Genomic DNA, 11,636 nt, shown 5'->3' on the forward strand with positions numbered 1-11,636 from the left:
ATATTTAGGTAGCAAAATTACAAATAATCAGGTTATCAGTTTTGGCCTTCGTATTAAACACGTGATATTACTTCGCACTCACCTTTTGTGATAGTGGCACAATTTACTAATGCTAACAAATCAATATTTAAAACAAACATGTATTTGCATTAAAATATTTCAATTTCAAATAATTTATATAACAAAATTAGCGTTTACAAAAGTATTACTTTAAGTAACTATACATACAACATTAAATTAGTGTTGGGTTTTAAACATAAATTATCCTTTATATATGATATAATATTGTACGTGTATAGAGATATTCGTTAGATATATGAAGCGAAAGAAACTTAAACATTCCCTGGTCTATTCAAATCTAATAACCAATGAGAACGATCCTTTGATTCAAAAAATTTAAGATGCCTTTTGTAAACGGCATACCAAACAAATCCAATAACCAGACAAATTACTACTTCAACATAATAGCCATCTACAATTGTGTCACAATTCCCATCGTTTATTCTGCATATCTAAAGAAATTAAAAACAATAGTTTGCTGTAATCAATTATGTGCAATATTTGTAAACACAATTTTACAACTTATTAAAGATTTAAATTAAATTACAGTCTTGAGTAAATTAATAATACGTTCAATAGGTATTTAACTTAACTTAACCTACACTTACATTTTCTAAATCTGGCGTAGAACAACTATTTGTGACATCATTCGAACACGAACTAAGCGTCAACGTGTCGACCATCTTGAGAAACGATGTATTTGGTATTACCCACCCTATGCTGCGAACAGTGTTTAACAATGTCATGTACATGCCTCCGAACCGAATATCACTAATACGTGAGAAAAAAGCTACCATACAGGTTACCATAATTTGAGCCAATATCTGAAATAAAATAAAATTTAATGACTCTATAATGTATTACATAACATTTATATAATAGATAAATGTTAATAAGAGATTTTTTATCTACATTTTAAATTCCCTATAAATATTAATATAGATATTAATTAATAATTATTAGAACTGTTGTATATTAAATTATTTGAATTAATTAAATAAAAACTCATTAAATTTAGGTAATGAAGGAACAATTTGAATGCCTGACTAGAATTTGATAAGTTTTAATTTTATATATACCTACACATTAAAATACAATATACTTATTGGAATTTTTCCTAAGTACCTATTTGGATATTTGAGTTAGAAACGAGAATTCATAATAGACTTCAACGGCACACGCGACCACAACGATAATATTATATAATTTTTTTTAGTAAAATAATTTATTCAATCTTTTTATAATAAGCTAAAGGATATTAGAATTGAGTTTAGTTATAAATCTAGAAGGAAGCAACTTCTCCTACTGATGATATTACTAATATTATATCAATTAAAATATATTATATTAAGTATACAAATTTTCATCGTTATTGCATAGTTGTTTTTGTACTTTATGGTATTTTAATATTTGACTGTTGGTGTCAAAATATATTATATTTGTATTGCATTTTTGTCGTTTATTTTTTTTATCAATAAATCTTTTGTATGCCGCGGAATTATTGGTTTTAATTAGATACATACAACCAGCTTGTCTGCAATTTATACAATTATAATATAAATTATGTTTTTTTATTATCCTAATTTTTGTATAATAATTATACATATTAATGTCTGACTTAAATGTATAAAATATAAATTAAATTAAAAATAATAATAATATAAGTAGTTTTACAGCTATATTTATAATCAGGTCAACTGATCGAACTACAAATAAAATAACGTAGTTTAATTTTTCCTATTATTCTATTTTATTCAATCAATTAACGCCAGACGACAATTACAAAGTTAGTTAATATATAAAAGTTATTGGGCATAATTAAATCAAGAGTGCACAGTATAGGTGCATAAGCTTTCTGGTGTATAGATAGATATTTAAGCTATCAAACAACACGACGTAATATATATTACATACGGTGCTTCTGTGAATAGATGCCGTTCGACATTAAAGTGGAGCACATTGCACACGAGGTCTTAATGTCCATACAACCATAATTTAAATTGCTTGACGCCCATACAATGCTTATTGAATTTTTTACGAGACATCCAAAAAAGTTATTTTCTTAAAAATATATCAATTCTTGATAAATTTTAAATATAAGTCGTAGGTACTGTATAAATTCTTATCTTTGGTTTAAGAAGATAAATGATTTCAAAATCCAAGATTTATCAGTTTAAATTAAAATTGTAGACGTACCCTGTTTACTGCGAATACAAGTCCCATAATTAAATAATAATACATTGGCACTTCATTACTTTGAATTATACTTGGAGTGTAATAAATCAACAAAGCAAAAAAAATACTCCAAATCAATCTGAAACATCGTTAATTTTTCAAGAAAATCTTATACATTTTAATCGTTTTATAGATTAGTAGATTACTTTCCAGTAATGTATAGATGACTTAAAAATATGAGGATACACAATTTAATTTAACGATAATAAAAATACTAAGTTATTTAATAATAACGGACCAAACATATATCATTAGTTTTTTTTAATGTAAACACGTGCGTTTTCTATACCTGGCTGGCATCAGTTTTAAATACAAACTTATCGGTTTCGGGCCCGTAGTGTATTTGGTTACAAAAATCGGTAGACACACTTTCAGAATAAACATAGCTGTAGTTATTATCATAATGTCATCTTTGGATACACCAGCATCAATAAGTTTCAAATTTGTGACGGATTCTGATGTACACAATCCAATCTAAAACATTTTATAGAAAAATGATACGATATTATAAGGTGGTCTAAATGATTAGAAAGAATATTAATTATAAAATACATTATTATTATTATTATTATTATTATTATTATTATTATTATTATATTATTATCACGTTATTATAATCGAATTAAAATTATTGCATCCATTTATTTTTTTATTCTTCTGTTGTTTTTCATGTTATACACTTAAAAACAATATTAAATATCTATATTAATAAATTAATTTTAATAAAATTAATAAAAATTGACAAACGATTATAATAATAATATGTGTAATATTTTAATTGTGATATTGGGTTTGCAAGCATCATGTGATCTAGTTTTCCACTAAACAATTTTATAAACATATTTACCATAGAAGTCAAGATAGCCATTAACAATAATTTCATGTGTTTGATTTTGAAAATATCCCACAACAGTTTATAACTCTGAATAATATCGATCTTAATTTGATCGTCTTCTTCTAATTCGCTGTTTCTTTCTTTTTTAAATATAATTAAAACAGTGACAATCAAAAACACTATGCCCCAAAATAATAGAAAACCTGCAAAACAAAAATTTAATTTAATTAAAAAGATAATTTAGTTTAGAACTAACTCAGCTTAGTGTTTAAATTTTATGAATAAATGATTTCAATGAACAACAAATTAAATAAAACCATTTTCTTGGTAATTTTTTTTTTATATATATATATATATATGTACTACTCTTTTGAAAATTCACAAATATAGTCCCGTTTCCATATAAGTAGTATTATGCTCCTTATACCAACATTATTTTTTTCATCCTATTACTTACTAGATATATTATAATAGACAGTAGAGATTAAAGCGGGGTAACGCAAGAGGAGACTCGTCAGTACCCTTATCGGCCTTATCTATGACTGCGCTTAAAATGCGTCTCCTTTAACTAACAGTATACAAAAAATATTTTTTACCCACTTTTGATGCTTAATATTCCTCCTTCGTCTGGGGTGAATCTTAAGTATTTGTTGCAGAAGTACTCAGATGAAAGGAGAACTGGACAAACGGAGCCAATATACAAACCGAATGCGTTACCCGTGCTATTGCACGTGGATGAATAACTCACATTATTTCTGTAAGAAATTTAAAGCCATTGTTATTAGTATTTTCTATTTATGTAATATTATAATTTTAAATTCATTACTTACTTCTTCAACAAACTCAATGCCCAACTATCGACTACTATATCCTGAGTCGCAGCTAAAAAATTAATGAGAAACAGTACGCATACGATCATATTGAGGTTTGGTTTACCTGACTCGGGTAACCAGTCATCGATGTTATCGGCAAAAAAAAGAAACAGTGCCCCTATTCAAATTTATAAAATATTTTATTATAATAATTAATAATAGTATTTGTATGTAGTACACTAGTACGTAAAGTATTACTATACAGTATACACGTAATATTATTTCGATTGACTGCTACTGATTGCATTAATGTTCATTTCGCTACGTCCGTCCAACACAAAGAAAAACTTTGAAATTCTTTTGAAAATAATTTGTTCAAATTTGTGTGTCTTTTAACCAAAAATTTTAAGAAAAAATCGTTAAATGAGAAAATATTTGATCAATAAATATGTCGTTCTCCTTTGCTCATAATTATTGAAGGTAGAACGAATAGTTTTATAGTATAGAAAAATAATCGAACTCGGATAAAAGTGTACATTAGTATTTTAAAAAAAACAATCAGGAAAATATGGTTTTGCGGTGTTAGGGGGTGCTGAAAATATGCGTACCCACAATGTTTTTTTGAATTTGTGTTTAACCTAGTACCACACAAAATTGTAAAATAGTCACAAATCCACACTAATTATTAAAAAAAAACAATTATAAGACTAAAGCTCACATTTGAGAGACGAAATGTTCGTACTGCAACATTCAAATCGTTGATTTAGGAAGACGTATACTCACCGCATCCGTATGTATTATCTCTCTTTATATACATTTCTTACTATAAATCATTTGTAGTTAATATGAAAGCAAATTGTCTTATTGAATTTTTAAATAATAATATAAACTGTCAGGCGCGAATGTAGGAAAAAATTTCCGTGGGGGGGGAAGTTTTGAAAAAATGTACATAAATATTATACTATTTATTTTTTGGTCAGGTAATTTATTTATTGTTCCTGATATTTCGCAGGGGGTTCAATTACCCAAAATCCTCTCTACGTTCGCGTCTTTAAACTGTGATTGAGAGGGTTTTTCTTTTTATTGTAACGGACTTTCGGAATCTAAGAGCTTATTATAAATATGTTTATTTCACATTCAAAATAAACTCTAGTACGTAATCACCCCAAAATTGTATACATTATATTCAAATTACGATTATGATGAATAATATTTTGTATTTTAACGAAATTGTTCATCATAAAAATATTATAACTGTTTTTTTAATTACGATGTGACACATTAAATTGTACCAAGTAATGCGCTCTCCACATGTTTAGATTATCTATTTGCAAATAAAAAAAAAACAATATTCACATACGAAAAACAACTACAAATACATTAGCCAAATATTAAGACTTCTGGTCTAAAAAGAGAAGAACTGGAACTCCATGCCACGTGGTAATCCGTAGTATAGCACTTTCAGATGAATCATAATCGTCAAGTCCTTAGCACTTTCACGCCAATTGACTTTTACGATTACACATTTAACTTGTGTTTTTAATTTAATAATTGAAACTATTTTGATTACAGATTATGAAAGTAGTCTAAGTTAATGAGTTCACTTAACCATAGAAATATTACCAGGATCACTAGCAGAGTAGCAAACTAAATAATATTCAAATTATATAAACTCATTCTATATAATACAACTAATACAATAAGTATGAAATAAAATCTTCGTCCAAACATAGAATTTATTTTTCTTTACAAATTATTATAAATAAATTTGCTCTATGTATTAACAATAAATAAACTAGCATAAGAATCCAGTATATAGATTTGAAATGTTACATGTGTAAGTGTGTAACATCACAATCACAATCACATGTGTTTTCGATAGAAACAACACATGTGGATACGACGTCGTCTAATGTGTTATTTAAGATTACTTCTTTTTTTTTTTTTTATTATTATATTATTTATTAATATTTAAAATATATTAATAATTATTATGATAATTTATAATTTAAAAAAAATGAGAAACATGCGTTCCTATATTATATCATTAATTTGAATAGTGGAACTTAAGATAAAATATTCTTTTTTATTTAGACGTTTATTTCGATTTTAAAATAAAACTAATCGCATTTAAAACAATTTAAAAAAATTTGAAACATATGAATCACATACCGATTAATAATTGTATAGGAATATACCATGATTTCCTTCTTCCTATCCACTGTAAATGTAATGCGTCTACCACTGGTGCCCATAAGAGTTTAAAGCTAAATGGCCATAGTACAAAACTTAATAAAGCCTAGAACATAAATTAATAAATATTTGTTAATTATCTATCCTAAAAAAATGATCAAAATCTTACTAGCTAATAGTAATTTAATGTGAATGATGTCATTCTATATTAATATCATAAGATATTTATATGTACTTATTAGAACATGATTTCTAAAAGACAATGGAAATCATTTCAACTATATTATAATCGTCATAATTGCATTTTAGTTAATAATAATTCATGGTTTTAATCAAACAAATATTTATGAAGTATTTAATAGTATTTAGAACATTATAAATTTAATAGATTATATATTTGAATTTTATACTAACATTAGTTATTATAAAATATAACTCAACATTTAATTTTAATATTTTATGTTTATTATAAAAACGAATTGCTAGATGTTTTTTGATTAAAAATGTTTTATATTATATGTTAAAAATTTAGACGAAATGCATAAATTCCATTAGGATAGTTATCTGTGAACTCCTAACTAATAATATTATAAAACTTTTTTGTACTAACATAAGAACCATTTTATTTTTTTCACACGATGAACAATGTTTAGAGATATCTATAATGATAATTTAGTTATTTTTTAAATCTGTCAATTATAAACATAACATACACTAGGTAACTAAAAAAAATTGATAAACGTATAAATTTATATTTGTACTTACTTGATCATTATATGTTACAAATTTCGTATTTTGAAGAATTATGGGAAAAGCGTAGGACAAACCTGAAGTTGTTCCTTGAAAAGTATAAAGTAATATCAAAAAGTAGAAGTTTAACCAATCTCCCTTCAGATTTGGTTCATCCAAAGCAGAGTCCTTAGGATTTTCTGATTTTTCTTCATTTTTTGTATGTTTCGTCATAATATTTAGTCCGATGTTTCGTTGTAAAATAGATTGATGTCACTATAGAAAATATGGTAACTTTATTCGATATTACTAACGTTTTAATATACAGTATATACGCTTTGATTAAATACTAAATACACCAACGCATGCTCCTGGTGTCAAAAAATTAATCTTATCATGGTTTTCTGACCTACAATATATAAATATATGTATAATAATCTATATAATACGAAACGATTTTTTGAAATTGATTTGTTTAGTAATAATTAATTTTAAACTACGTGTTTGCTAATTATACCCATTTTAATAACAGAATCAATTATTGCTACATTTAATACAATTATCAGTCCTTGGTATTTGATTGGAAGTTGAATAAAACAGCCTAAATAATCTAAATTAATATAAACATACTATATTTAATTATAATTTCTAATTTTTTTTTTTTTTTTGTTGTTGACATGTTACCGATATTTGATAACAATGACTTACGTCACTAATAGTGTCTTATTCCTGCACTTTACAGTCTATATTCAGGGTTCATTAATAATAAAAAAAAACGCTAAAAACTTTAAATCATTCAACACTCCGTTATAAGACATTATCCAAGGATATATTATCATATATCTGATGTATATACAATATTTCATTAGTTCATTACGTTAAATACTACCATAATATAATGATGAGAAAATAACAAATTAATCTGTCATTTAAATCAATGTTTATATTATTATACTTTATCTACCCACATTAACCAGGACCAGTTAATAACAACAAATCAATTCCAACAATAATCTTATTAATTTAAGTTATAAATTGTTTTTAATAATATTTAAGGTATAATATGTAGCAAGTAGGTTCAACTATACATTAAAAATCGTAATATTTTTTTTCTTCTATTTACAATTATTAATACTAAAGAGAAAATCATTTTTTCCCTTTAATTTATAAAATATTTTATCATTATTTATATGAAAAACGATACTTTAATAAAGAAACTGTTCATAGCCGATAGTCTGCGATTTTTACTAATAAATAATGCCTACTATATAACGGTAATTTTTAAGAGGCAAAACGTTGGCAATAAAAACTCGAATTATAATCAGTATTCTCTTTAATTCTAACACGAATGACTTCTATAATAAACTTTTTTTATCATAACTGGATTTTAAATATTTTTTTAAAAGTTGTTATGCTATATAAAATAAGCAGTAGTCAGTACAGCGTTCAAATGTACGCTGTGTCTCATCAATCATCAGTCATCACTGATTAAGTCACAATAATAATTAACATTGTATACATTGTTACAGAGGTACTCAAACAGAAACTAAATATACAGTAGTCATTGATAATAGTAGAATAACGAGGGTATGCATAACTCTAGTTTATTTTTGTAACAATCGTTCCAAATTTTAGTAACAGGCCATATTATATATTTATGATTTATGACATTTTACAAATACCATTTTTTTTTTTTTTTTTGTTGAATCGTTTGTGTTTAATTACAGTAAAATTAAAACAATTTCTATTGAAGGTAAAATTATCACTAAAATATAATGTAAATGTAGGGCTCAGAAGTTGATGACCTTAAAAACATTAAAAAAATTACCTAAAAAATAAATGCAAATATGACATAAAAATGACAAAAAATGTCCTTAAATATTAAATAAAAAAAATTACAAATATAGCAAACACAGACGAGCATTAACCGACGTTTTAATTTTCGGCATATCGAAAATATTACGAAAAAAATAATAAAATGTAGGTACAATAATATTCACTACTACACGACAACGACGACTGTAATCGGTGAGATAAAATCGGATAGTTACTAATCTTAGTCCGTGATAATTTAAAAGTTTTAAGTAAGTTATCGGCATAATGGCAATAGACAAAAAACAATAAGAAATGAACTAATGTGAAATCAGTAAAAATACCTCAAAATATGGGAAAATACCCTAAAAATGTCAAAAAATGGCTTAAAAAGTAATAAACGACAAAAAATGCAAAAAAATTATAATAGCTTGATAGAATTTAGTGTAAAAGTTAGGCAAAACACATACATTGGTAATTTAGAAATAAGACATATACGTTCACTGATTTACCCCCTCCCCCCTTGGAATTTTAGATTTCCCATCATGTAAATATTTTGTTTGAATTTATTTAACGCTCATACAGGACTTATTCAATTTTTTTCACCATTACGGCGCTGTAGAAACGTTTTTCCAACCCCTTTGAGGTTAAAAATTGTTATTACATACAGATTCTGAAATATCAAATAAATTTAAACCAAAAACAAACATAATATTTACATGGTCAGAAATACTCACAGAGAAAGGTCTAAATTGTCATCGTGTTACCTATAAGGCTATAAAACAAACTAAGTATCATACTAAATGTCATTTAAAGTATGCCATTGATTTTAAATTAATAATAGTAATAATAGTATAATCCACCGTTCGCGCCGAGTCAAGTAAAGTGATTGCTAGAATGTTAGCACTGATTTCTGTCGGCGTCGTGGCATTTATATACCTACTCTTTCTGGTTTTTATAATTTATTGTTTTATGTTAATTTGTTTCTAATATTCTATGGATATTAACAACCAGAAAAAATGTTTCACCGTGCTGCGCTATCAAACAACGACCACAAGACTTATTTACATTAACATGCCATTGAGAATAAAAATATTTAACAAAGTTCAGAAATACCAGTTTTTAATATTTTAATACTATAATAATATTGTCATATGATGTATGCGATTTTTTTTTACCAAACATTAGTTCAACCTATACTGTATTTCTCTAATTGAGAAAAAAAATACTTACAATATAAATAAACGACAAAATATCCTTAGAAATTAAATATAGACTAGGAATAGTTTTTCGTATTCAATGATTTATAATTGAATTCAAATTTTTTAACACATATAGTGACCTGACAATTATGAGATACAGTCAACACTTTATATACAAAAAAATTGGATTTGTCATTTTTTCGAATCTTAATAAAGATAATATAGCCAATATAATATAATTACATTATGGGTTTTTTAATATATTTGTAAACGTATGCATACAAATTAATTGCTATACGTATTTACAACTGAAGTAGCGTCACAGGACGGACCTTCATTCAAGCCGTCAAACACCGTGTAAATTTATTGTAATAAGTATCACTTATTTTATTTTTGTTGTATACAGATTGTGAATAAAAAAAAAAGAAGGTATTTACATAGTTTAATTTAAACAATTAATTAATCTAACAAAATATTTATACGAATTTTATGTATTTTTTACCGACAACTTTTTCCGAATTGATGATAAAACTTTTTTAATTTTTATAGATAATTTTATTTTTAAAATACTTGTGTATGCTATCGAGCTCTTGCTCGCAGTTATGAATATCAGTGGACAGTGGTTAATAAATTGAATAGTAGTTCAAATATGGTAAAAATATATAATATATAATAATTATGTAATAAATTAGGCGACTATAAAATAATTGTGACTACCAAGGACGTCTCCCTGGCAGATCAGCACATACAATACTATAATATAATTATTTTTCAGGGCAACAATAAATACAAGGGTAGTTAAACAATAATATGCTAACGCGAAATAAAATAGTAAATATTGATATAAATTGATGACGATACCAATCGGCGGCAACGGCGATCCCGAAGTTGATAAGAACGGCGGTGTGGTGATTGCACGACGACGCGACAGCTGATCACAATTAAGATTGCGAATATGATAATACGACGACGGCGGCGTCGGTAATCAAAAATAATGATACCACAGCAGCGACGATGATGAATATTATAATAATATTATAATTTGCAATCAATGCGTTGCGCTGGCACGTAAAATGTATACCGGAACTATTTATCGTATGGTCAACTCCAACGACCGACTCGAATTTAAATAGTATGTATATAATATTTGCGTGTCCGGTGAGCAGGACCACTCGCACACGTGATATTCAACGGCTACTACCGGCGCACTAGATGCGACGACCAAAAAAAAAAGGTCAATGAACCGGCGTAATCGACGTCTACAACTCGGACACAATACCCGACGGCAATATTCCAACCGATACGAATAAAAAGACGGTGCACTCAGGACACGACACACAGCAGAGGACGTAACGTGGTCTTCAAAAATGGATGCTCACGCTCAAGCCGTTGCGATCGACATCGACGACGATTCGGAGCACGCAAACTGACTGATTGACCGGACAAGACAAAGGTCAAGCTTTCGTGTGCTTCTGCCTGAGGAAAGGGGGGGGGGCGAAAGTTCTAGATCAGCTTATCGCACGGATCAATTTGGGAAGTCCCGATTGCTGACAGAAGGCGGCAGTTTGAACAACTTATTTGTAATAATCAAATTCATTATTAAGACAAAATTAATTACACATACATTACTATATTAGCGCATCATATTAATTGAATATTATATTTTATCAAAATGCATACGTATATTTAATGTAAATGAATAGTAAGAATAAAATATTTAATTGAACCATTATTCTCCATCTCCATATTATTAGAGTA

The 11,636-nt window shown here is 26.9% G+C and overlaps 1 protein-coding gene across 2 annotated transcripts; it reads right to left on the reverse strand.

Moving 5' to 3' along the window:
• Positions 1–120: 120 nt before the first annotated feature.
• Positions 121–11,258, reverse strand: LOC132917439 (acetyl-coenzyme A transporter 1-like). 2 transcript variants are annotated; one of them, XM_060978181.1, is made up of 10 exons: positions 10,740–11,258; positions 6,901–7,140; positions 6,115–6,241; positions 3,961–4,120; positions 3,731–3,885; positions 3,143–3,333; positions 2,585–2,769; positions 2,257–2,374; positions 669–884; positions 121–512 (listed from the first exon to the last, which is right to left on the reverse strand). In XM_060978181.1, the coding sequence occupies exons 2-10, from the start codon at positions 7,096–7,098 to the stop codon at positions 333–335; spliced, it is 1,530 nt and encodes a 509-aa protein (XP_060834164.1). In that variant the 5' UTR covers positions 7,099–7,140; positions 10,740–11,258; the 3' UTR covers positions 121–332. The 2 variants fall into 2 exon arrangements, with proteins under 2 accessions (XP_060834164.1, XP_060834163.1); XM_060978180.1 differs by lacking the exon at positions 10,740–11,258 and having other exon boundaries at positions 6,901–7,219.
• Between the last annotated feature and the right edge of the window lie 378 nt (positions 11,259–11,636).

Source organism: Rhopalosiphum padi, chromosome 1 (assembly GCF_020882245.1).
Source record: "Rhopalosiphum padi isolate XX-2018 chromosome 1, ASM2088224v1, whole genome shotgun sequence".
Classification (NCBI taxonomy): Eukaryota; Metazoa; Arthropoda; class Insecta; order Hemiptera; family Aphididae; genus Rhopalosiphum; species Rhopalosiphum padi.

Excerpts from the sequence above, each read along its gene's own strand:
- LOC132917439 (XM_060978181.1), bottom strand. The coding sequence starts at position 7,098 with ATGACGAAACATACAAAAAATGAAGAAAAATCAGAAAATCCTAAGGAC. Across the intron at positions 4,121-6,114 it reads TCCTATACAATTATTAATCG|GGGCACTGTTTCTTTTTTTT; the intron begins GTATGTGATTCA and ends AAATTTGAATAG. Across the intron at positions 2,770-3,142 it reads TGGCTATCTTGACTTCTATG|ATTGGATTGTGTACATCAGA; the intron begins GTAAATATGTTT and ends AAAATGTTTTAG.